At 51.4% G+C, this 27,315-nt stretch overlaps 1 protein-coding gene across 3 annotated transcripts in view; it reads right to left on the bottom strand.

Moving 5' to 3' along the window:
- Window positions 1-311: 311 nt before the first annotated feature.
- LOC129694684 (retinoic acid receptor RXR-alpha-B-like) overlaps window positions 312-27,315 on the bottom strand; it is a 45,911-nt gene continuing 18,907 nt past the window's right edge. The window contains exons 4-11 of one of the 3 annotated variants that reach the window (XM_055631417.1): window positions 22,541-22,720; window positions 20,503-20,663; window positions 13,649-13,726; window positions 11,124-11,253; window positions 8,141-8,273; window positions 5,898-5,989; window positions 2,807-2,912; window positions 312-2,350 (exon numbers count right to left, since the gene is read on the bottom strand). In XM_055631417.1, the coding sequence (XP_055487392.1) occupies window positions 2,203-2,350; window positions 2,807-2,912; window positions 5,898-5,989; window positions 8,141-8,273; window positions 11,124-11,253; window positions 13,649-13,726; window positions 20,503-20,663; window positions 22,541-22,720 (1,028 nt within the window). In that variant the 3' untranslated portion in view covers window positions 312-2,202. Of the gene's footprint in view, window positions 2,351-2,806; window positions 2,913-5,897; window positions 5,990-8,140; window positions 8,274-11,123; window positions 11,254-13,648; window positions 13,727-20,502; window positions 20,667-22,540; window positions 22,721-27,315 lie in introns of all 3 variants that reach the window. The other 2 variants (XM_055631416.1, XM_055631418.1) reach the window with 2 other exon arrangements.

Here is a 27,315-nt window from a genome sequence, read left to right as displayed (position 1 = left end):
CTGCTATTCCATGGAGCCAAAAGCACGGCCATTCCCCCACGGAGATGGCCACAAAGTACTGGAGTAACTCAGTGGGACAGGCAGCATCTCTGGAGAGTAGGAATGGGCAATGTTTCGATTTGAGACCCTTCTTCAGATTGTCTCACCCATTCCTTCTCTCCAGAGATACTGCCTGTCCCGCTGAGTTACTCCAGCATTGTGTGTCTATCTGCGGTGTAAACCAGCATCTGCAGTTCCTTCCCAATCATTCCCCCGGTTTCTTCTGCACGATTTACCCTGGCTGGTACGAGCAGGCAGGCAGCTTGTTGTGAAGCGATCGTGTGGCTGGTACGAGCAGGCAGCTTGTGAAGCGATCGTGTGGCTGCATGAATTCACGCACTGTAATTCCATATTAGTGGTGTCAGTGTTTGACACTACTCAGTTCACCAGCATCTAGCACCTCTTGCTGCAGAAACCATGGCAGGAAGCCTGGTCAACACTCTTCATTAAATACTTCCTGACCACATACGGGTCAGGGTAGATACAGTGAATCTGCCTCTCTCTACACTGCCATCCGTCACACACTCACTTCCACACCAGGAGTGGGTCAGGTTATATACAGAGTGAAGCTGCCTCTCTCTACACTGCCGTACCATCACACACTCACTTCCACACCAGGAGTGGGTCAGGTTATATACAGAGTGAAGCTGCCTCTACACCATCCCATCACACACTCACTCCCACACCAGGAGTGGGTCAGGTTATATACAGAGTGAATCTGCCCCAACACCATCCCATTACACATTGAGGGCAGCGAGTTCACTGTCGCCACAGAATAAAGCACCTTCTATACACAGTCCCATTAAACATCACCAGCGCAGGGACAACATTTAGATACTGATTAAGCTTACCTCTACACTGCCCCAATACACTCCCAGCGCACACAGAGTAAAGATTCTATAGAGTGACGCTCCCTCTACACCACACCGCCACACACTCCCAGGCAAGGAGTAAACACTCAATACAGAGTGACACTTCCCTCTAGCCCGCACCATCACACACTCCCGGAGAGGGAAACACTGAGTGAAGCTTCCTGTACACAGTCCCATCCCACACACACACACGCACGCAAACACACTCCCAGGGAAGATGGAGTACATGTTCGATAATAGTGTAAAGGGCCTGTTCCACATCCACAAACTAATTCACCACCTCTGCCGAGTTTGCCCTTGACTCGTACTCGCAGCATGGTCGTCACGAGGTCGTAGGTAGGTCGTAGCGGGCCGTGATGTTGGTCGTAGGTAGGTTGTAGCAGGCCGTGATGCTGGTCGTATGTAGGTCGTAGCAGGCCGTGATGTTGGTCGTAGTACTCGTGGCATCAAGTAGGTCGGGGCGTTTTCTAGCCTGATGAAAAATGCCCACGAGTAAAAAAGGTTGTGAAAGTGGGACAGCCCCGGCTCCATCTCACACACACTGAGGGGGGGTGAGAGAGAAAGTTACACTGGGTCCCCCCTCACAGTGCCCCAGTGGGGCTGCCCACAGTTAACGAGGCTGCACAGTGTGTGTGAGAGGAGGCAGCGTGGAGTTAGAGCAGAGACGGGGTGGGGGGGGGGGGGGGGGGGGTTAATGTTCCAGCAGTGTGTGTCCCGGACACAGGGGTATCTGCAAGAGAGGGCCGGCCCAGACTGGGCAATAATCCGGTGAGTGTCTCGGCAGCCGAGGGTAGAGGCTGTGGATTGCTGGTCCCCGCGTGGCAGTGGCGTCAGCTGTGGCAAGTCCCGACGGTCGGTTACTGGATGGCGGGGGAACCGCTCCAGCCCACCGTTCTTCTCAAAGCCGGGGAGGGCAGCGGCCCGTGGAGCTGGAGCGAGCGCAGGTGGTTGCTGAGGGCCTTGCACATGGTGCCCCCTCCAGCCTCAGTACCCACGACAGTCCCAGTGCTACACAGCTCCACGATGCCAACCTTACGACAACTGGTGGGAGGCCTCCAGCACCCGGCAGCCTTGCCCCGTGCCTGGTACCCGCTCCAGGGTCTGCACTTCGTACCAGGCCCAGCCCATGCCCAACATGACAAATGGACGGGAGCCTGTAGCACCCAGAGCCCTTGCCCAATGCCCGCTCCAGCCCCAGAATCACACAGCCCCACCATGTCAGTCTCCAGCACTGGACACCCTTACCCTGCCCACTCCAGTCCCAGTGCCCACAAGGGTCCCGATGCCCAACTCAAGACAGCTGGTGAGGAGCCTCCAGCATCTCCATGAGGAAGGTGTCGATGGGGGTGTCTCCGATGAGCTTGAAGAAGAAGAGGTGTTCCAGGCACTTGAGGCCGATGGAGCGTAGAGCCGGCAGCCTCAGCAACAGCTTGGCAAACCTGGTACATGGGGAGGGAGGGAGGGAACATCAGTGGAAGATACATACACTCTCCCTCCAAACTACCGCCCTGTCCTTGTCACCCACCCACCTGTCCCTCTCACCCACCGCCCCATCCCCCAACACCCCCTCCACCACCCACCGCCCCTCCCCCACCCACCGACCCATCCCCCCCGCCCCCTCCCACTCCCACTCTGACCGATCACCCCGTCTCCCCGACCCCACCCACCCCATCTCTCTCTCTCTCCCATCTTCCCCACCCCCGTCCAACGGAGGGAGATTTGAAGGAGGGGATGAGTGAGGGAGTGAGGGAGGGAGGGAGGGAGGGAGTGAAGGAGTGAGTGAGGGAGGTTTGAAGGAGGGGGTGAGTGAGGGAGTGAGTGAGGGAGATTTGAAGGAGGGGAGTGAGGGAGTGAGGGGAGTGAGGGAGGGCAGGGACCAGCGCTCACACACTCACCTGCCCAGCTGGTCAGGGTACTTCTGTTTGCAGTACGACTCCAATGAGGCGTACACCTTCTCCCGCAACACCTCCACATCTGCTGCATTCGACAGGCCCTTGGCATCTGTGGGCCAGAGTGACCAGAGAGATGTCATATCAGTCCCAGCCCCCACTAGCTCATTCCACCAAAAACCCCAGCCCACACAACAGCCCCCGCCCCCATCAACCCCCCCCCCCCCCCCGAGGATGAGAGGGGGAGATATGAAGCTGAGAATTCTATTCTCCACTTCGTATCTTCCCCTTTGCTCTATCAATTGTACAAGTTTAAACTGATTGTATCCATGCATGGTATATCTGATCTGTTTGGATAGCATTAAAAGAGAACTTTTCACTGTACCTTGGAACACGTGACAATAATCTAAACAAGTTTAGTGCAAGATAATGTCCAGTAAAGTCCGATTAAAGATAGTCCGTGGGTTTCCAATGAGGTACAGTGCCCTCCATATGTTTGGAACAAAGACCCATCATTTATTTATTTGCCTCTCTACTCCACAATTTGAGATTTGGAATATTAAAAAAAATCACGTAGTTAAAGTGCACATTGTCAGATTTTATTAAAGAGTATTTTTATACATTTTGGTTTCACCATGTAGAAATTACAGCTGAGTTTATACAGAGTCCACCCCATTTCAGGGCACCATAATGTTTGGAACACGTGGCTTCACGTGCCTGTAATTGCTCAGGTGTGTTTAATTGCCTCTTTAAGAGAGAGTACAGAGGAGATTTACTAGAATGTTGCCTGGGTTTCAGCAACTAAGTTACAGAGAAAGGTTGAACACGTTAGGGCTTTATTCTTTGGAGCGCAGATTAAGGGGGGACTTGATAGAGGTTTTTTAAATGATGAGAGGGATAGACAGAGTTGATGTGGACAAGCTTTTCCCACTGAGAGTAGGGAAGATTCAAACAAGAGGACATGACTTGAGAATTAAGGGACTGAAGTTTAGGGGTAACATGAGGGGGAACTTCTTTACTCAGAGAGTGGTGGCTGTGTGGAATGAGCTTCCAGTGAAGGTGGTGGAGGCAGGTTCGTTTTTATCATTTAACAATAAATTGGATAGTTATATGGACGGGAAGGCAATGGAGGGTTATGGTCTGAGCGCAGGTATATGGGACTAGGGGAGATTATGTGTTCGGCACGGACTAGAAGGGTCGAGATGGCCTGTTTCCGTGCTGTAATTGTTATATGGTTATTGTATGGTTAATTGCTGATGGTAGTAGCATAATGAATTCTGAAGTGTATAGACACATCCTATCTGTTCAAGTTCAAACAAATCCTCAAAACTCATTGGCCGGTGGTTCATTCTACAGCAAGACAATGATCCCAAACATACTGCTAAAGCAACAAATAAGTTTTTCAAAGCTAGAAAATGGTCAATTCTTGAATGGCCAATCACCCAATTGAGCATGCCTTTTATATGCTGAAGAGAAAAGTAAAGGTGAACTAGCCCCCAAAACAAGCATAAGCTAAAGATGGCTGCAATACAGGCCTGGCAGAGCATCACCAGAGAAGACACCCAGCAACTGGTGATGTCCATGAATCACAGACTTCAAGCAGTCATTGCATGCAAAGGATATGCAACAAAATACTAAACATGACTACTTTCATTGACATGACATTGCTGTGTCCCAAACATTATGGTGCCCTGAAATGGGGGGGACTATGTATAAACACTGCTGTCATTTCTACATGGTGAAACTGTATAAAAATGGTCTTTATTAAAATCTGACAATATGAACTTTAACCACATATGATTTTTTCTATCACAAATCTCAAATTGTGCCGTACAGACGCAAAATAAATAAATGATGGGTCTTTGTCCCAAACATTATGGAGGTTACTGTACCTGGCAGTTCAGGACTGCTCTAGTTATTAACACACTAGGATGGTTCAGTTGCCTGATAACAGCTGGGAAGAAACTGTCCCTGAATCTGGGGGTGTGTGTTTTCACACTTCTGTACCTCTTGCCTGATGGGAGTGGGGAGAAGAGGGAGTGACCAGGGTGCCATTGGTCCTTGATTGTGCTGCTGGCCTTGTCGAGGCAGCGCGAGGTGTAGATGGAATCAAAGGAAGGGAGGTTGGTTTGTGTGATGGTCACACAACTCTCTGCAATTTCTTGTAGGCTTGGATTTTTACCACAAAAATACTAAAAACTAAAAGAGATGTCCTACTGCGGCAACCTTATCCGTAAGTTCAGAAATATAGAAACATAGAAATTAGGTGCAGGAGTAGAGGCCATTCGGCCCTTCGAGCCTACACCGCCATTCAATATGATCATGGCTGATCATCCAACTCAGTATCCCGTACCTGCCTTCTCTCCATACCCTCTGATCCCCTTCAGCCACAAGGGCCACATCTAACTCCCTCTTAAATATAGCCAATGAACTGGCCTCAACTACCCTCTGTGGCAGAGAGTTCCAGAGATTCACCACACTCTGTGTGAAAAAAGTTCTTCTCATCTCGGTTTTAAAGGATTTCCCCCTTATCCTTAAACTGTGACCCCTTGTTCTGGACTTCCCCAACATCGGGAACAATCCTCCATCATCTAGCCTCTCCAACCCCTTAAGAATTTTGTAAGTTTCTATAAGATCCCCCCTCAATCTTCTAAATTCTAGCGAGTACAAGCCAAGTCTATCCAGTCTTTCTTCATATGAAAGTCCTGACATCCCAGGAATCAGTCTGGTGAACCGTCTCTGCACTCCCTCTATGGCAAGAATGTCTTTCCTCAGATTTGGAGACCAAAACTGTACGCAATACTCCAGGTGTGGTCTCACCAAGACCCTGTACAACTGCAGTAGAACCTCCCTGCTCCTATACTCAAATCCTTTTGCTATGAATGCTAACATACCATTCGCTTTCTTCACTGCCTGCTGCACCTGCATGCCTACTTTTAATGACTGGTGTACCATGACACCCAGGTCTTGCTGCATCTCCCCCTTTCCTAATCGGCCACCATGTACAGTGCACAAGAGAAAGATTTTCACCGTGACCGGTCACGTGATAATAATGTCATATTCCCACCCGGAGCGCTGGTCCCAGTGTTCCACCTACCGGGGTTGAAGAGGATGATGGCTCGCAGGCAGCCCAGTTCCGACTTGTCCATCTGCATATCCCTCATCTTGGACACCAGCTCAGTCAGAACCCTGGAGGCAGTGGAGAAAGGATTGCATTACAGGGGGGGGGTGTCACCTCCTTCCCCTCCCACAATAGAACATTGTGGGCTCCACCAGAGTCATCGATGCAGGCTCGGTCGGCAATGTTCCGTACCTTCTCATACACTGTCGAGCCGAAACGTCACCCATTCCTTCTCTCCTGAGATCCTGCCTGGCCCGCTAGGTTCAGCTCCAATTCAATAATTAAGTTTGCTGATGACACTGTGGTGGTGGGCCTGATCTCAGACAACGATGAGAAGGCCTACCGGGAGGAGGTGGCTGATCTAGCACTCTGGTGCCAGGATAACAGCCACCTCTTGAACATCAAAAAAACAAAGGAGCTGATCATGGACTTTAGGAGGGCACATCATCCGAGGACGTACACTCCATTGAGGATAAATGGGGATCCTGTGGATAGGGTGAACTGTTTTAAATATCTGGGAGTCCACATCTCTGAGGATATGACATGGGCATCACACGCCTCAGCACTCGTGAGTAAGGCAAGGCAGCGCCTTTACCACCTCAGGCAATTGAGGAAATTCAGAGTGTCTCCGAGGATCCTCCAGTGCTTCTACGCAGCGGCGGTGCAAAGCATCTTGTCCGGGAACATTACCATCTGGTTTGGGAATTACTCTGCCAAGGACAAGAAGGCTCTGCAGAGAGTAGTGCGTTCGGCCGAACGCACTATGGGAACTTCACTCACCCCCCTGCAGGAACTATACAACAGGAGGTGCAACTCCAGAGCAAATAAAATGATGGGAGACCCCTTCCACCCCTGCAACGGACTGTTCCAGCTGCTACGGTCAGGCAAACGCCTCCGTTGCCATGCGGTGAGAACGGAGAGGTTGAGAAGGAGTTTCTTCCCAGAGGCAATTCGGACTGTAAACACCTATCTCACCAGGGACTAACTCTACTGAATGTTTTTCCTTCCATTATTTATTATGTAAAAGAATATGTGTGTTATGATCGTGTTTATAATTTGTTTGGTTGTTTTGTTGTTTGTCTTTTGCACAAAAGTCCGCGAGCATTGCCACTTTAATTTCACTGCACATCTCGTATGTGTATGTGACAAATAAACTTGACTTGAGACCAATGCAATTCAATCATGGCCAATCCCTGCCTCCTAATCCCATTTTCCTGCCTTCTCAACATAACCCTTGACACCCGTTCTAATCAAGAATTTGTCTATCTTTACCTTAAAATTATCCACTGACTTGGCCTGTACAGCCCTCTGTGGAAATGAGTTCCACAGATCAACACTATGAATAAATGTTCCTCCTCAATAAGGGAGGGGGAATTTGGGCTTCTGGGAAAGCTCTGAGGGCTAGCATAGACTTGAAAGGCCAAATAGTCTGCTATTATGTCAGGTGGGAATTTGAGAATTTTTCATTGGGATTCAGGATCTTGTGGTCAATTATGACAAAGGTTTTGTGTTCGATGATGTCAAGTCCGGCCCCACTGTGGGCCAGGAACCATCTCTGTAAAGGCCTAGTCCTGGCCACATTACAGCTCGGATATAGCAAGAGTTGGCATCACAGCTCTGATGTCGCAAGACTGTGTGCACCACATCACAACCTAGTCCCAGAGGCACGGGTCAGCAATGGTCTGCACACATAGAAACATAGAAATTAGGTGCAGGAGTAGAGGCCATTCGGCCCTTCGAGCCTGCACCATTCGCCATGCAATATGATCATGGCTGATCATCCAACTCAGTATCCCGTACCTGCCTTCTCTCCATACCCTCTGATCCCCATTAGCCACAAGGGCCACATCTAACTCCCTCTTAAATATAGCCAATGAACTGTGGCCTCAACTACCCTCTGCGGCAGAGAGTTCCAGAGATTCACCACTCTCTGTGTGAAAAAAGTTCTTCTCATCTCGGTTTTAAAGGATTTCCCCCTTATCCTTAAGCTGTGTCCCCTTGTCCTGGACTTCCCTAACATCGGGAACAATCTTCCTGCATCTAGCCTGTCCAACCCCTTAAGAATTTTGTAAGTTTCTATAAGATCCCCTCTCAATCTCCTAAATTCTAGAGAGTATAAACCAAGTCTATCCAGTCTTTCTTCCTCCATTCTCCCCCACGTGCTCCCTCTTGCCCCTCGCTCCCCCCCCCCCGACGCTCCGAGCTCCCCCAGTCCTCACCTGTCAAAGATGGCCCCCACGCCGGCGCTATGGGCGCTGTTGCGGTGCACGTGGAGGCCGGTGGCGAGGAGGATTCCGTCCTGCACCGTGATCGAGCGATGGGAGAACGAGGCGATCAGCAGCTCGTTCCAACCTGTGCGAACGAGAGACCAGGTCACCCCAGGGGCAGAGTCTTGGGCAGAGCCGTGATGCAACCGGGTAGATGTTGCCCGTGGGGGGGGGGGGGGGGGGGGCATGGTGGCGCAGCGGTAGAGTTGCTGCCTCACAGCTCCCCGGACCCAGCTCCCATCCTGACTGTACTGGAGACGGAGACGGGGGGGGGGGGGGCGGGGGGGGAGTAGGGGGGGGGGGGGGGAGAAGGGTGGGGGGGGGGGGTGGGAAAGGGGGGGGGGGGGAGGGGGGGGGGGAGGGGAAGGGGCGACAGAACGATGACGGGAAGAGAGGGGGAGGCAGGAGGGGAAGAGATGCAGAGCTGCCAAGTTTTATCAGAGCATTTCAGTATTTTGCTGAGGAAATCAGTATTTTTACGCGGTGACCATTTTGCTGAAAAAATATCTATTTTTGTATGTAGTCATATGTACTAGTACAAGAATGCACATGTCCTCTACGCACCTTACTTGACAGTGCATTCATTGCCATCTCTTTGTATATTGGTACATTTTACATGGTAAATGGTAGGGAATTGAAGAATACAGTTGAACAGAGGGATCTGGGTATAACCGTGCATAGTTCCTTGAAGGTGGAATCTCATATAGATAGGGTGGTATCGAAAGCTTTTGGTATGCTAGCCTTTATAAATCAGAGCATTGAGTATAGAAGCTGGGATGTAATGTTAAAATTGTACAAGGCATTGGTGAGACCAAATCTGGAGTATGGTGTACAATTTTGGTCGCCCAATTATAGGAAGGATGTCAACAAAATAGAGAGAGTATAGTTGTTGCCTGGGTTTCAACAACTAAGTTACAGAGATAGGTTGAATAAGTTAGGTCTTTATTCTCTGGAGCGCAGAAGGTTAAGGGGGGACTTGATAGAGGTCTTTAAAAATGATGAGAGGGATAGACAGAGTTGATGTGGACAAGCTTTTCCCTTTGAGAATAGGGAAGATTCAAACAAGAGGACATGACTTCAGAATTAAGGGACAGAAGTTTAGGGGTAATATGAGGGGGAACTTCTTTACTCCGAGAGTGGTAGCGGTGTGGAATGAGCTTCCAGTGGAAGTGGTGGACGCAGGTTCATTGGTATAATTTAAAAATAAATTGGATAGGCATATGGATGAGAAGGGAATGGAGGGTTATGGTATGAGTGCAGGCAGGTGGGACTAAGGGAAAAAAAGTTGTTCGGCACGGACTTGTAGGGCCGAGATGGCCTGTTTCCGTGCTGTAATTGTTATATGGTTATATGGTTATATGGTTAGATTGTAGGATAGTGTTAGTGTACAGGGATTGCTGGCTGGCCTGTTTCCGCGCTGTATCTCTGAACTAAACTAAACAAAGCACTATATGTGGTTTCACTTTCCCGAGGCAGCGTGAAGTGTGCAGCTCCCACAGGGTACGCGTGAGGCGTTGGTCAGGCCACATTTGGAGTATTGCGAGCAATTTTGGGCCAGATAGCTGAGGAAGGATGTGCTGGCTCTGCAGAGGGTCCAGAGGAGGTTGACAAGAATGATCCCAGGAATGAGTGGGTTAACATATGATGAGCGTTTGTCGGCGCTGAGCTTGTACTCGCTGGAGTTTAGAAGGATGAGGGGGTAACCTCAAACTTACCGAACAATGAAAGACTTGGATAGAGTGGATGTGAAGAGGATGTTTCTACTAGTGGGAGAGTCTAGGACTAGAGGACATAGGCTCAAAATTAAAGAACGTTCCTTTAGGAAGGAGACGATGAGGAATTTCTTTAGTCAGAGGGTGGTGAATCATTGCCACACACGGCTGTGGAGGCCAAGTCAGTGGATATTTTTAAGGCAGAGATTGATAGATTCTTGATTAGTTCGGGTGCCAGGGGTTATGGGGAGAAGGCAGGAGAATGGGGTGAGGAGAGAGCGAGATAGATCAGCCATGATTGAATGGCGTTGCGGACTTGATGGGCCGAACGGCCTAATTCTGCTCCTATCACTTATGAACATGGAGTTGGTGAGCAGAGAGCCTTCGCTCTGTGTAACTCAGTGTCCTGGTGTATATAGTGCGGAGTAACTCAGTGTCCTGGTGTGTGTGTGTGTGTGGAGTAACTCAGTGCCCTGGTGTGTGGAGTGTGGAGTAACTCAGTGCCCTGGTGTGTGTGTGTGTGTGTGTGGGGGGAGTGTCTCAGTGCCCTGGTGTGTGTGTGTGTGCGTGGAGTGTGGAGTGTGGAGTAACTCAGTGCCCTGGTGTGTGGAGTGTAGAGTAACTCAGTGCCCTGGTGTGTGTGGTGAGTGCGGAGTAACTCAGTGCCCTGGAGTGCGGAGCAACTCAGTGCCCTGGTGTGTGTGGTGAGTGCAGAGTAACTCAGTGCCCTGGTGTGTGTGGGTGAGTGTGGAGTAACTCGGTGTCCTGGTGCGGGGAGTGGGGAATAACTCAGTGTCATGGTGTGTGTGGTGAGTGTGGAGTAACTTAGTGTCCTGGTGTGCGTGGGGAGTGGGGAATAACTCAGTGTCCTGGTGCGGGGAGTGGGGAATAACTCAGTGCCCTGGTGTGTGGAGTAACTCAGTGCCCTGGTGTGTGTGGTGAGTGCGGAGTAACTCAGTGCCCTGGTGTGTGGAGTAACTCAGTGTCCTGGTGTGTGTGGTGAGTGCGGTGTAACTCAGTGTCCTGGTGCCGGGAGTGGGGAGTAACTCAGTGCCCTGGTGTGTGTGGTGAGTGTGGAGTAACTCAGTGTCTCAGTGCGGGGAGTGGGGAATAACTCAGCGGGTCAGGCAGCATCACAGGAGATCATGGATAGGTGACGAAATGCAGGTTGAGGCAAACCACCCCCACCCGCCCCACCTGCCCCACAAGACAAGGCTCCTCACCTGCCCTCAGGAGGATGACCTGGTCATCCAGCAGAAGGTCAGAGAAGTGTGGGATGCGCTTGGCCCACTCCACCAGGGTAAAGAGCTGCTTGTCTGCTGCCTGGCAAATGTTGGTCACCGGGTCGTTGGGCTGTGGGAGGAGAGAGAATCACCGGTTACATATCGTCTCCGAGCACGAGCAACATCTCCGGACATCCCAGCTCACTTTACACCCAATAAACCTCTTCTCCCCATCAAGAACCCAGTTTCAAAGAAGGGTCTCGACCTGAAACGGCACCTCTTCCTTCTCTCCACCGATGCTGCCTGACCCGCTGAGTTACTCCAGCATTTTGTGTTCTTCTTTGTAAAGCAGCTTCTGCAGTTCCTTGTATTATTGACAATAGACAATAGGTGCAGCAGGAGGCCATTCGGCCCTTCGAGCCAGCACCATTCAATGTGATCATGGCTGATCATCCCCAATCAGTTCCCCGTTCCTGCATTCTCCCCATATCCCCTGACTCTGCTATTTTTAAGAGCCCTATCTAGCTCTCTCTTGAAAGCATCCAGAGAACCTGCCTCCACCGCCCTCTGAGGCAGAGAATTCCAGTCACCACTCTCTGTGAGAAAAAGCGTTTCCTCGTCTCCATTCTAAATTGCTTACTCCTTATTCTTAAACTGTGGCTCCTAGTTCCGGACTCCCCTAAATGTAATTTAGCCCCTGGACCCTGCCCTGCATTCCATCTGTTCATGGCCAGATCTGCCCAGACCAAAAAGTCTCTCTTTTGTGCACAAAAACGTGTCTATCTCCCCCGTAAATACTTCTCATTGCAAAGCTGGATCAGAAGTGAATGGAGCAAAATTAGGCCATTTGGCCCATCAAATCTACACTGCCATTCAATCATGGCTGATCGATCTCTCCCTCCTAACCACATTCTCCTGCCTTCTTCCCGTAACCTTCGACACCCGTATTAATCAAGAATCTATCTTCCTCCACCTTTAAAATATCCACTGACTTGGCCTCCACAGGCTTCTGTGGCAAAGAATCCCACAGATTCACTAAAGAAATTCCTCCTCACCCAGATACTGATCATAAACAAGACTGCCCAGTGCTTGCTGCACCTTAGTTTAGTTTAGAGACAGAGCGGAAACAGGCCCTTCGGCCCACCGGGTCTGTGCCGACCAGCGATCCCCGCACATTAACACTCTCCTACACCCAGGGGGGGACAATTTTTACATTTACCAAGTAAATTAACCTACAAACCTGCACGTCTTTGGAGTGTGGGAGGAAACCGGAGATCTCGGAGCAAAACCCACGCAGGTCACGGGGAGAACGTACAAACTCCGTACGGACAGTACCTGTAGTCGGGATGGAACCCGGGTCTCCGGCTCTGCATTCGCTGTAAGGCAGCAACTCTATCGCTGCACCACCGTGACTGCCGGGGGGGGGGGGGGAGGATATCCCGCACGGTTGATGAGCAGGGGGTTGGGGGGGAACACACATGACAGGCGGGGGGGGGGGGGGGGGGGGGGGGGAAGGGAAGGGGGCATCTTCACTGGCGGGGGAGCTGGGTGGAAATGAATGAAAGGGAGGGGTGGGGGGGGTGGCGGGGGGATACGACTAGTGAAGGAGGGGAGGGGGTTAACCTGAATGGCAGGGGTGGGGGCAACTTTACTTGTGAGAATAAGTGGCAACATTACTGACGGAGGGGGCTCCTTGACTTGGTAGGGATGGGGAAACAAAAATGGTGAGGGAGGGGGCCAATTGGCTGGTACGGGAGGGGATGGGGCAACTTTTCGGGCAGGGGGTTAATGGCAGGATAGGGGAGGGGAGCGGGGTAACAGGAATGGCAGGGAGGGGGATTAAATTAACTGGTGAGAGCGACAGGACTGATGTTGAAGGGGAGGGGGCAACTTTTCGGGCAGGGGGAGGCGGTGTTACTGGCAGGATAGGGGAGGGGAGATGGGTAACAGGAATGGCAGGGCAGGGGGATTAAATTAACTGGTGAAGAGAGGGTAGCGCAACTTGACTGATGTTGAAGGGGAGGGGGCAACTTCACCGGCAGGGCAGGGCAGGGGGCGTGGGAAGGGAGAGGGGCAGCGTGAGTGGTGTTGGAGGGGATGGGGCAACTTCACTGGCAGGGCAGGGGGCGTGGGAAGGGAGAGGGGCAACGTGAGTGGTGTTGGAGGGGAGGGGACAACTTTACTGGCAGGGCAGGGCAGGGCAGGGGGCGTGGGAAGGGAGAAGGTCAACGTGTGTGGTGTTGGAGGGGAGGGGGCAACTTCACCGGCAGGGCAGGGGGCGTGGGAACGGAGAGGGGCAGCGTGAGTGGTGTTGGAGGGGAGGGGAGGGGGGGAAGCAGGGGCCATCTCAGACCCCCAACACCCTGCCCGGGACCCTGGCATTAACCGCGGGCACAGCTCCGTCAGTAACGGGGTGGGTCTGTAACCCCCCCGCCCCTCACCCTCTGCTGCCCCCCCCCCCCCCCTCCCCCCCACACTGCCCCGACCCCGCTCGCTGGAAAGACCCCGCAAAGAAAGGGAGTTACTTTGACGGCCGTGATCACGCGGCGAATGACGGTGGCTTGGGGTTCAACGTCGGCGAGTACTCGGGATATGGCATCCATCTGATGGCAGAGAGACGCAAGTTAGGAGCAGAACGGACACAGGGGGTGAACACGCGAGCCGGTCGGGACCGGGACCCCGCGCGCTGGCAGCGGCAGCTGGGGAGGGGAGGAGGGCACGGGACAGGAACGTGGCAACTTCTCCTTGGACACCCGGGGTGAACACACGAGCCGTTCGGGACTGGGACCCCGCGCGCTGGCAGCGGGCAGCTGGGGAGGGAGGGAGGAGGGCACGGGACAGGAACATGGCAACTTCTCCTTGGGCACCCGGCCACCCAGTTCCCCACACCCTAACTTTAGAAAAGAGATGGGGACCAGAGGCCGCAGCCCCAGAATTAAAGGATGAAGCTTTAGGAAGGAGATGAAGTGGGATTTCTCGAGTCAGAGGGTGGTGAATGTGGAATTTGATTGCCACACATGGCTGTCGGGGCCAAGTCAGTGGATATTTTTAAGGAGGAGATTGACAGATTGTTGATTAGTACGGGTGTCAGGAGTTATGGGGGGGGGGAAGGCAGGAGAATGGGGTTGAGAGGGAGAGATAGGTCAGCCATGATTGAATGTGGCAGTGGGCTTGATGGGCCGAATGGCCTAATTCTGCTCTGAGAACGTATGGAGATGAACAATGTTGTCTGCTCAGGGTGAGCTGGCGGGAGGAGTGGGGTGCAACTGGCATACTTCACTTCAACATGAAACTGCATTTGTACAGCGCCCGGCCCAGCCAATGCCTCCGTCAGAGCTATGGGCAGCGCTGCAGGGTGGGAACGCTGGCTAGGGAAGCTGCCGCGGTGAGGTGGAAGTGAGAATAGTCAGCGGCTACATGCTGAAGCTTGGTGCAGGCAGCACCGTGGCCCTGTGGGGGAGGACCACAGCCTCGGGTCCTTCCGCTGCTGGACATTGGGGGGGGGGGGGGGGGGGGGTGTGGTGGAGACGTCCTTCAAACAAAGGAAGAAAAATCCCCCAACCCCACGGTGTACAAAACGGTGGAGTTGCTGCCTCACAGCGCCAGAGACCCAGGTTCAATCCTGACTGCGTCAACTTCACAGAACAGAATTTGTACGTACAGGATTGTAGGGTGCATGGCTTGGTATAAATGTAACTTGTTCCTAGAGTGTGGCAGATAGTATTAGTGTATGGAGGTCGCTAGTAGATGCGGACTCGGTGGGCCGAAGGGCCTGTTTCCGCACTGTGTCTCTAAACTAAACCCCAGGAGGCCACATTAGTGGCAAGGCAACTTGGCATAAGGATAGTTTGTGAACACTTCTGAATATCACACAAATTAATGTTTATATGCTGAGAATGTTACAAGAGTACGCGGGGAGCAATGTGTTGTGAATGCGGGCGTATGGGGTGCGTGCAGTGTACCAGCGTGGATATGGGTGTGCAGTGTGTCAGCAGGCGTGTGGGTGTGCAAGTGGGTGTGCAGTGTGTCAGCCGGCATGTGGGTGTGCAGTGTCAGCAGGCGTGTGGGTGTGCAAGTGGGTGTGCAGTGTGCCAGCGGGTGTGTGGGTGTGCAGTGTGTCAGCAGGCGTGTGGGTGTGCAAATGGGTGTGCAGTGTGTCAGCCGGCGTGTGGGTGTGCAGTGTGTCAGCAGGCGTGTGGGTGTGCAAGTGGGTGTGCAGTGTGCCAGCGGGGGTGTGGGTGTGTGTGTGTGTGTGCAAGTGTGTGCAAGTGTGCAATGCTGAGTTACCCCAGCATTTTGTGTCCATCTTTGGTTTAAACTACCACCTGCAGTTCCTTCCCACACAAGTGTAATATGGCTGTTTCACCATCTATTAGTACACTGCCAGTTCCATATAACCAAATAACAATTACAGCACGGAAACAGGCCATCTCGACCCTTCTAGTCCGTGCCAAACACATATTCTCCCCTAGTCCCATATACCTGCGCTCAGACCATAACCCTCCATTCCCTTCCCGTCCATTTAACTATCTAATTTATTTTTAAATGATAAAAACGAGCCTGCCTCCACCACCTTCACTGGAAGCTCATTCCACACAGCTACCACTCTCTGAGTAAAGAAGTTCCCCCTCATGTTACCCCTAAACTTGTGTCCCTTAATTCTGAAGTCATGTCCTCTTGTTTTGAATCTTCCCTACTCTCAGTGGGAAAAGCTTGTTCCACGTCAACTCTGTCTATCCCTCTCATCATTTTAAAGACCTCTATCAAGTCCCCCCTTAACCTTCTGCGCTCCAAAGAATAAAGCCCTAACTTGTTCAACCTTTCTCTGTAACTTAGTTGCTGAAACCCAGGCAACATTCTAGTAAATCTCCTCTGTACTCTCTCTATTTTGTTGACATCCTTCCTATAATTGGGCGACCAAAATTGTACACCATACTCCAGAATTGGCCTCACCAATGCCTTGTACAATTTTAACATTACATCCCAACTTCTATACTCATTCCACACGGTCTTGGATCTTTCGGGCTAGCACCTCCTTGATTCCATCTCCTCTCCCCTTTCAATCTTTGCCTCTTGCAAAATCCCACCTTATTCCCAATGTTCTCACTTCCCAACCTTTACTCCATTCCATCCCCAATTCGCTGCCCGATTCCCTCCCTTCCCTGGCCTCTGTAACTCACTGGAAACCCCCAACTAACACCCTGTTTAAGCTCAACTGGGACTCAAATCTCACGCTCTCATTAACTAACTGGGTTCGCTGGAAAATGCGTTTCATTTTGTAATGTCGAAGAAATGGAATTCAAAGTGTTAATGAGAGTAACAACCAGCCATGTGGAAAACATGTCACACCCCTGTCCTTCTGTGAGGGAGAAGGTACAAACTCCGTACAGACAGTCAGGATGGAACCCAGATCTCTGGCTCTGTAAAGCAGCACCTCTACTGCTGCACCACCGTGCCGGGATGTCCAAATTGACTACCGTATGTTGAATGTACAATATACGTGGAAAGTCTTGGCAATTCAATTGGTTTTAATTCATTGCCTGGTAAATGGTAGGGAATTGAAGAATACAGTTGAACAGAGGGATCTGAGTATAACTGTGCATAGTTAATTGAAGGTGGAATCTCATATAGATAGGGTGGTAAAGAAAGCTTTTGGTATGCTAGCCTTTATAAATCAGAGCATTGAGTATAGAAGCTGGGATGTAATGTTAAAATTGTACAAGGCATTGGTGAGACCAAATCTGTAGTATGGTGTACAATTTTGGTCGCCCAATTATAGGAAGGATGTCAACAAAATAGAGAGAGTACAGAGGAGATTTACTAGAATGTTGCCTGGGTTTCAACAACTAAGTTACAGAGATAGGTTGAATAAGTTAGGGCTTTATTCTCTGGAGCGCAGAAGGTTAAGGGGGACTTGATAGAGGTCTTTAAAATGATGAGAGGGATAGACAGAGTTGATGTGGACAAGCTTTTCCCTTTGAGAATAGGGAAGATTCAAACAAGAGGACATGACTTGAGAATTAAGGGACAGAAGTTTAGGGGTAACATGAGGGGGAACTTCTTTACTCAGAGAGTGGTAGCGGTGTGGAATGAGCTTCCAGTGGAAGTGGTGGAGGCAGGTTCATTGGTATCATTTAAAAATAAATTGGATAGGCATATGGATGAGAAGGGAATGGAGGGTTATGGTACGAGTGCAGGCAGGTGGGACTAAGGGGAAAAAAGTTGTTCGGCATGGACTTGTAGGGCCGAGATGGCCTGTTTCCATGCTGTAATTGTTATATGGTTACTTCAGAGACAGTAATCAACTGGTCAATTATGATTTGTTAGGGAACCCAGGCAGCAACGAGAGCTGCAACAGGGGTAACAGTCCCCTCCATGTCCAGTCTGAAGAAGGGTCTCGACCGTAACGTCACCCATTCCTTCTCTTCAGAGATGCTGCCTGTTCCACTGCCATACTCCAGCATCCCGTGTCTACCCTCGATGTAAACCAGCATCTGCAGTTTATTCCACACCCTCTATGTATCTCCCCACCCCAGGTTAACGGAATCAAGGGATTATGGGGAACGGGGAACTGATTTTGGATGATCAGCCATGATCATATTGAATGGCGGTGCTGGCTCGAAGGGCCGAATGGCCTACTCCTGCAGCCATTTTCTATGTTTTCCCTCATTACCACTGGCTCCCAGGAAACACAGACAGGGAACTGGGGCAGTTCAAAGTAACCTCCAGCTTTTTGTGTCTATCTTCTTTTCCTGATAGTTACTCTAAAAATGCTTGGGATTGATACAGGAAGGGACTCGATAGTCGTCAAGGACAGGGTGGGCTGGAGGGATCGTTTCTGAGCTGAACAAGTCTCAGAAGTCCTGTTTTCTGTGGCTGCGTTTGTCGGCACTGGGCCTGTACTCGCTGGAGTTTAGAAGGGGGGGGGGGGGGGGGGGGGGGGGGGGGAAAACCTGAAACTTACCGAACAGTGAAAGGCCTGGATAGAGTAGATGTGGAGAGGATGTTTCCACTAGTGGGAGAGTTTAAGACCAGAGGTCATAGCCTCAGAATTAAAGGATATTAGGAGCTAGATAGGGCTCTTAAAAATAGCAGAGTCAGGGGATAGAAACATAGAAACATAGAAATTAGGTGCAGGAGTAGGTAATTCGGCCCGTCGAGCCTGCACCGCCATTCAATATGATCATGGCTGATCATCCAACTCAGTATCCCGTACCTGCCTTCTCTCCATACCCTCTGATCCCCTTAGCCACAAGGGCCACATCTAACTCCCTCTTAAATATAGCCAATGAACTGGCCTCGACTACCCTCTGCGGCAGAGAGTTCCAGAGATTCACCACTCTCTGTGTGAAAAAAGTTCTTCTCATCTCGGTTTTAAAGGATTTCCCCCCTTATCCTTAAGCTGTGACCCCTTGTCCTGGACTTCCCCAACATCGGGAGCAATCTTTCTGCATCTAGCCTGTCCAACCCCTTAAGAATTTTGTAAGTTTCTATAAGATCCCCTCTCAATCTCCTAAATTCTAGAGAGTATAAACCGAGTCTATCCAGTCTTTCTTCATAAGACAGTCCTGACATCCCAGGAATCAGTCTGGTGAACCTTCTCTGCACTCCCTCTATGGCAATAATGTCCTTCCTCAGATTTGGAGACCAAAACTGTACGCAATACTCCAGGTGTGGTCTCACCAAGACCCTGTACAACTGCAGTAGAACCTCCCTGCTCCCATACTCAAATCCTTTTGCTATGAAAGCTAACATAATATGGGGGATATGGGGAGAAGGCAGGAACGGGGTACTGATTGGGGATGATCAGCCCTGATCACATTGAATGGCGGTGCTGAATTGCCTGCTCCTGCACCTGTTGTCTATTGAATCTCTTTAGTCAGAGGGTGATGAATCCATGTAATTCTTTGCCATAGAAGGCCGTGGTGGCCATGTCAGTGGATATTTTTACAACAGAGATCAATAGATTCTTGATTAGTACGGGTGTCGGTGGTTATGGGGAGAAGGCAAGAAAATGGGGTTAGTAGAGATAGATCAGCCATGATTGAATGGCAGAGTAGACTTGATGGGCCGAATGGCCCAATTCTGCAATGAACCTTATGAAATGAACTTACCAGTATTATTCCTGCATCAAGGAACCAGCAGGATGGGAGGAGAAGCAGAAGTGCCCAGACTACACAAGTTTTCAGTCAACTCAGCAGCTGGGGTGGGTGTGACCTAGTTACCCCAGGAAGGCACGAGATGTCACAGGAGTGACACCAGTGCAGGACTTCACACCTCGGCCGAGGTCTCAGGGCGGCACAGCGGTAGAGTTGCTGCCGCGTCGCGCCAGAGACCCCGGTTCAATCCCGACTACGGGTGCTGTCTGTGTGGAGTTTGTACGTTCTCCCCGTGACCTGCGTGGGTTTTCACCAGGTGCTCCATTTTCCTTCCACACTTGAAAGAGGTGCATGTTCGCAGATGAAATGGCCTCTGTAAATTGTCCTTAGTATGTGGGATAGTGCTCGTGCACGGGTGATCGCTGGTCCCTGTGGACACTGTAGGCCCAGGGCCCGTTTCCTGCCTCCGACCACTAACCTCTCCGCAACCCCTCCCTTCCCACAGCCCATTCCCCAGCCCCAACACCTCTCACCCTCACCCCTACAGACCCCCCCTCACACACCACCCACCCAAAGCTCACCCTCACCCCTACAGACCCCCACCCAAAGCTCACCCTCTCCCACCCACACCCCCCCCACCAGAGCTCACCCTCCCCTCACACCCCTCCCACCCTCACACCCCCCCACCCAAAGATCACCCGCACCCCTCCCCACCCTCACACCCACCCACCCAAAGCTCCCCCTTTCCCACACCTACCCCTCCCCTGCTCACACCCACCCCTCCCCTCCCCCCTCACCACTAGACCCCACCAAAAGCTCCCCTCTCCCCTCCCTCACACCCCCCCCCACCCAAAGCTCACCCACACCACTACAGACCCCCGCCCAAAGCTCACCCTCCCCCACCCCTCCCCCCCTCCCCCACCCACACCCCTCCCCCCCTCACACCCACCCGCCCAAAGCTCACCTTCCCCCACCTTCACCCCTCCCCTCCCCCACACCCACCAAAACTAACCCTCCCACCCACACCCCCCCTCCACAGCCATGGCACCTCTCCACACCCCCTCCCCAGTAGACCCCCAACCATGGCTCACCCCCCCCCACCCACACTTCTCCCCACCCCACCCCCCCAAACAAGGCTCACACCTCTCCCCCACCCCACATTTATCCCCCCCCCCCCGATCCTCACACCTACCCCCACCTCCCCTCCCATGCCCCAAAGCCACTCCCCCCCTCCACAGCCCCTACACCGCGCTCCCCCCCCCCCCCCCCCCTCACCGTACCGAGGTGAGGTCCGGTGCGGTGCCGTCAGCCTGCAGCTCGGGTTTCTGCTCCACGGCCATCTCTGCCGCCAGGATCTTGTCGACGGGCATGTCGTCGCTGGCTGGGCTGGTGGACTCCACCTCGTCTCCCCTCTCCCGACCCCGCTGTCGCTCCTCCTGCACTGCTACGGAGAGAGGAGCAGAGCTCACTCCCACCCGGACACAGACACACACACACACACGGACACACACACAGCAGCAGCAGCAGCAACGGCACTGCGGTACCCACCAGCGCGGGGGAGAGGGGGAGCAGTGGGCAAACAGGGACAGGGCACAGAGGATGGTGGGGGCACTGCGGGGGGGGGGGGGGGGGGGGACTGTAGGGACACAGACCCCCGGGGTAGTGACAGACTAACAAAACACAAACCAACCTCCCTTCCATCGACTCCATTGGTGAGCCCAATTCTGGAGTATGGTGTACAATTTTGGTCGCCTAATTATAGGAAGGATGTCAACTAAATAGAGAGAGTACAGAGGAGATTTACTAGAATGTTGCCTGGGTTTCAGCAACTAAGTTACAGAGATAGGTTGAATAAGTTAGGGCTTTATTCTTTGGAGTGCAGAAGGTTAAGGGGGGACTTGATAGAGGTCTTTAAAATGATGAGAGGGATAGACAGAGTTGACTTGGAAAAGCTTTTCCCACTGAGAGCAGGGAAGATTCAAACAAGGGGACATGACTTGAGAATTAAGGGACTGAAGTTTAGGGGTAACATGAGGGGGAACTTCTTTACTCAGAGAGTGGTGGCTGTGTGGAATGAGCTTCCAGTGAAGGTGGTGGAGGCAGGTTCGTTTTTATCATTTAAAAATAAATTGGATAGTTATATGGACGGGAAGGGAATGGAGGGTTATGGTCTGAGCGCAGGTATATGGGACTAGGGGAGATTATGTGTTCGGCACGGACTAGAAGGGTCGAGATGGCCCGTTTCCGTGCTGTAATTGTTATATGGTTATATGGTTACAGGAGGGGGGGGGGGAGGCACAGGGTACGTGGGAGGGGGAGGTACGTGGGAGAGGGAGGTACGTGGGAGAGGGAGGTACGTGGGGAGAGGGAGGGGGGAGGGGGGGTGGGGGGTACGTGGGAGGGGGAGGTACGTGGGAGAGGGAGGTACGTGGGGGCGGGAGGTACATGGGAGAGGGAGGTACGTGGATGCAGGAGGTACGTGGATGCGGGGAGGTACGTGGGAGAGAGGGAGGTACGTGGGAGAGGGAGGTACGTGGATGCGGGAGGTACGTGGATACGTGGATGCGGGAGGTACGTGGATGCGGGAGGTACGTGGGTGCGGGAGGTACGTGGATGCGGGAGGGAGGTACGTGGGAGAGGGAGGTACGTGGGTGCGGGAGGTACGGGGGAGAGGGAGGTACGTGGGAGGGGGAGGTACGTGGGAGGGGGAGGTACGTGGGAGGGGGAGGTACGTGGGAGGGGGAGGTACGTGGGAGGGGGGAGGTACGTGGGAGGGGGAGGTACGTGGGAGGGGGAGGTACGTGGGAGGGGGGGGGTACATGGGAGGGGGATGGGGAGGTACATGGGAGGGGGAGGTACGTGGGAGGGGGAGGTACGTGGAAGCGGGAGGTACGTGGGCGAGGGAGGTACGTGGGTGAGGGAGGTACGTGGGAGGGGGAGGTACGTGGATGCGGGAGGTACGTGGGAGAGGGAGGTACGTGGATGCGGGAGGTACGTGGATGCGGGAGGTACGTGGATGCGGGAGGTACGTGGATGAGGGAGGTACGTGGATGCGGGAGGTACGTGGATGCGGGAGGTACGTGGATGCGGGAGGTACGTGGATGCGGGAGGTACGTGGATGCGGGAGGTACGTGGATGCGGGAGGTACGTGGGATACGCGGGAGGTACGTGGGGAGAGGGAGGTACGTGGATGCGGGAGGTACGTGGGAGAGGGAGGGGGACACGGGAGGGGGACACGGGAGGTACGTGGATGCGGTGGACACGGGAGGGTGTGGGGGTTGCGGTGCCGGCCCAGGCTGGAGCTGGAGAAGGACCTACCTTCCCGCTTCATGCCGGTGGCCAGGCACTTCTGGTAGCGGCAGTATTGGCAGCGGTTACGTTGCCTCTTGTCCACGATGCAGTCCTTGCTGTCGCGGCACGTGTAGCTCAGGTCCTTGCGCACCGTGCGCTTGAAGAAGCCCTTGCAGCCCTCACAGCTGTACACTCCGTAGTGTTTACCTGCGCACAACACACGCCAAAGATCAGCCCCGACATTCCCGGTTCAAGTACACATTCGTTGGATTGGTACAAATGTAAAATTGTCCCTAGTGTGAGTATGGTAGTGTAATGGGCCCGTTCCACGTAGGCGAGTTTAGTGGACTGCCGGCGACTGTCAAAAACCGGCAACTGAAACGGCGACTGTCAGAGTGGACCAAACACACACGTACATCTTCCTTCACCAGCCCGTTATGCAGGCGGGGGAAACGGCACACGGTGCAAAGCCAAGGTGAAACTGACACACACCCGCGATGAACAGGAAGGTTGGACCTAAAGCACAGTGTACGGTAAGTCCTTTAAAAGAAGGGGGAGGGGGGAGATGGAGTGAAGACAACTTTTAAGCAGCCAGAGATACACGGCTGTTAAGCTCGGCGGACATTTAGCATTTAGATTTAGTTGGTCGGTTATCCTTGGTTCTGAAAATTACTGTTTTTTTACCTTTTTTTCCCCCAATGAGCAAATGAAATTCACCGGTCAGCACCGCCTACTACCTACGGGAACCTTTGACTTCCTGGAAACCCATTAGGACATCCTGACGACCCACCTACGGCACGAGAATTCTCGCTACTCTCCACGGCGGCTTCTTTCGAGCCACCGCTAATTTTTCAACATGTTGAAAAATTCACGGCGACCACAATGAGGCCGCGACTAGTTCCCAGAATGCGGGAACTCCTCACGACCATGAAGGCAACTCCCCGGCAACCACCTGTGAACATGTGGCGACTGCATAGTCTCCTGCAGTCGCTTAAAAAGTTGCCTAAGTGGGACAGGTGCGGCGATCGCTAGTCGGCGTGGATCAGTGGGCCGAAGGGCCTGTTTCCGCGCTGTATCTCTAAACTGAACTAAACACTTTGTATGAAGATGGTGAATCAGGGTTTTAGCTCAGTTTAGTTTATTGTCACGTGTACCGAGGTACAGTGACAAACTTTTGTTGCATGCTAACCAGTCAACGGAAAGAGAATACGATTACAATCGAGTCATTTACAGTGTAGATACATGATAAAGGGAATAATGTTCAGCGGAAGATAAAAGTTCAGTAAAGTCCGATTCAAGATAGTCCGTGGGTCTACAACGAGGTAGATAGTAGTTCAAGACTGCTCTCTAGTTATGGTAGGGTGGTTCAATTGCTTGATGCCAGCTAGGAAGAAACTGTCCCTGACTTTAATGGTTTTAGTCTTGGAGATACAACGTGGAAACAGGCCCTGCAGCCCACCATGTCCTTGCCGACCAGCGATCCCTGCACACTCACACTATGCAACAGACACTTACAGTTATACCAAGCCAATTAATCTACAAACCTGTATGTGTTAAGTAAAAACAATGGAGGAACTAAATGGGTCAGGCAGCATCTGTGGAGGCAAATGAACAGAGTCGCGATCCTTTTGGGTCGGGATCCTTCTGCAGACTGCTGAAGAAGCATCTTGATCCAACCCAGATGCTGGGTCAAAATCTAATACAAGGAACTGCAGATGCTAGTTTACACTGAAGAAAAATACAAATACAAAAATACAGTGCTGGGGTAACAAGTTTGCTGATGATACAACAGTGGGTAGTACTTTTCACATCATTGGGGTCTGGAGAGTGTTATACAGCAGATAGTGAAGATGGATGTGAAAATTTGCAACAGAATCTTGAACGATTGGCCAGGTGGGCTGAGGAATGGGTGATGGAATTTAATAGAGAAATGTGAGGTGTTACATTTTGGAAAGTCTAACATGGGCAGGACCCACACAGTGAATGGTACGTCTCCGGGGAGTGTTGTAGAGCAGAGGCATCAAGGAGTGCACATGCATAGTTTACACAAAAAAGCTGGAGAAACTCAGCGGGTGCAGCAGCATCTATGGAGCGAAGGAAATAGGCAACGTTTCGGGCCGAAACCCTTCTTCAGAAGGGCACATGCATAGTTCTTTCAAAGATACATTATAGGTAGATAAGGTGATCAAAAAATGTTGGCACATAGGCCTCATCAGTATTGAGTATAGAAGTTGGGAGGTGATGTTGCAGTTATACAAGATGTCCGTGAGGTCGCATTTAGAGTGTGTTCTGTGCACCATGTTTAGGAAAGATGTTGAAAAGCTGGAAAGGATATAGAGAAGATTTACGAGGATGTTGCCAGGACTAGAGGGTCTGAGCTATAGAGAGAGGTTAAGTAGGCTGGGACTCTATTCCTAGGAGTGCAGGAGGATGAGGGGTGATCATAGAGTTAACCATATAAACCATATAACAATTACAGCACGGAAACAGGCCATCTCGGCCCTACAAGTCCGTGCCGAACAACTTTTTTCCCCTTAGTCCCACCTGCCTGCACTCATACCGTAACCCTCCATTCCCTTCTCATCCATATGCCTATCCAATTTATTTTTAAATGATACCAATGAACCTGCCTCCACCACTTCCACTGGAAGCTCATTTCACACCGCTACCATTCTCTGAGTAAAGAAGTTCCCCCTCATGTTACCCCTAAACTTCTGTCCCTTAATTCTGAAGTCATGTCCTCTTGTTTGAATCTTCCCTATTCTCAAAGGGAAAAGCTTGTCCACATCAACTCTGTCTATCCCTCTCATCATTTTAAAGACCTCTATCAAGTCCCCCCTTAACCTTCTGCGCTCCAGAGAATAAAGACCTAACTTATTCAACCTTTCTCTGTAACTTAGTTGTTGAAACCCAGGCAACATTCTAGTAAATCTCCTCTGTACTCTCTCTAGTTGTATAAAATCATGAGATGACTAGATCAGTTAAATGCACAGTCTCTTGCCCAGAGTAGGGGAATCGAGAACCAGAGCACATAGGGTTAAGGTGAAGGGGGAAAGATTTAATAGGAATCTGAGGGGTAACGTTTTCACACAAAGGGTGGTGGGTGTATGGAACAAGCTGCCAGAGGAGGTGTTCGAGGCAAGGACTATTACTTTGTTGAAGAAATAATTGGACAGGTATATGGATACGACAGAGGCTTAGAGGGATACGGACCAAACGCAGGCAGATGGGACTAGTGTAGATGGGGCATGTTAGTCAGCGTGGGCAAGTTGGGCCAAAGGGCCTGTTTCCACACTGTGTAACTCTATAACTCAATGGGTCAGGCAGCATTAATGGAGAACATGGATGAGTGGTTTAATGTCGGAACCTCTGCCTGGCATGCTGAGACCCCCCAGCTGATTATTTATTTGCTTATTGAGACACGTGACTGATTAACTGAGGAAACTCACTCACATTGTGTCCTTTCTGATGTCTATGAATGCACTGCTCTTTAATATATGACATTTAAGATAACTGCCCCCCACACACAGCATTAAAATATCGAGCTAATTAATGCAGAGATTCCTTTATCACAATCCAAGCTTTCATGCAACAGAGCAGCTGAACAGAAAGGCAGTCTGTTATTCTGACGTTAATAAACTTCAGAAACGATGATAGTGTCATCGAGTAATTCAGTGTGGAAACAGTCCCTCCGGCCCAACTTGCCCACACCGGCCAATATGTCCCATCTATCTTATAACCATCTAACCATATAACAATTACAGCACGGAAACAGGCCATCTCGGCCCTACAAGTCCGTGCCGAACAACTTTTTTCCCCTTAGTCCCACCTGCCTGCACTCATACCATAACCCTCCATTCCCTTCTCATCCATATGCCTATCCAATTTATTTTTAAATGATACCAACGAACCTGCCTCCGCCACTTCCACTGGAAGCTCATTCCACACCGCTACCACTCTCTGAGTAAAGAAGTTCCCCCTCATATTACCCCTAAACTTCTGTCCCTTAATTCTGAAGTCATGTCCTCTTGTTTGAATCTTCCCTATTCTCAAAGGGAAAGCTTGTCCACATCAACTCTGTCTATCCCTCTCATCATTTTAAAAACCTCTATCAAGTCCCCCCTTAACCTTCTGCGCTCCAGAGAATAAAGCCCTAACTTATTCAACCTATCTCTGTAACTTAGTTGTTGAAACCCAGGCAACATTCTAGTAAAAGATCTAGCAGATCTGCAGATGCTGGTTCATACCAAAGATGCTGCTGAGTAACTGAGCAGGTCAGGCAGCAGCTCTGGGGACGTTTTGGATCAGGGCCCTTCTTCAGTCTGTAGAGACGTTTCAGTTTTGTTTTTGTTGAATGCCATCTAGTCAGCAGAAAGACTATACAAGAGGATTTGAGTATTGGAGCAAAGAGGTTAGATCTCCTAATTTGCTGAAGGACATTATTGCTATTGACGGAGTGCAGCGTAGGGTCACCAGGTTATTTCCCTGGATGGCGGGACTGACGTATGATGAAAGAATGGGTCGGCTGGGCTTGAATTCACTGGAATTTAGAAGCATGAGAGGGGATCCTATAGACACATATAAAATTCTTTAGGGATTGGACAGGCTAGATGCAGGAAACGTGTTTCCGATGTTGGGGCAGTCCAGAGTCAGGGGTCACAGTTTAATAATAAGGGGTCGGCCATTTAGGACTGAGACGAGGAAAAACCTTTTCACCCAGAGAGTTGTGAATCTGTGGAATTCTCTGCCACAGAAGGCAGTGGAGGCCAATTCACTAGATGTTTTCAAGAGAGAGTTGGATA

Source organism: Leucoraja erinacea, unplaced genomic scaffold (genome assembly GCF_028641065.1).
Source record: "Leucoraja erinacea ecotype New England unplaced genomic scaffold, Leri_hhj_1 Leri_754S, whole genome shotgun sequence".
In the NCBI taxonomy this organism is placed as follows: domain Eukaryota; kingdom Metazoa; phylum Chordata; class Chondrichthyes; order Rajiformes; family Rajidae; genus Leucoraja; species Leucoraja erinaceus.
Note: the sequence above shows the minus strand (reverse complement) of the source record. Positions and strands in the feature narration are given on the sequence as shown.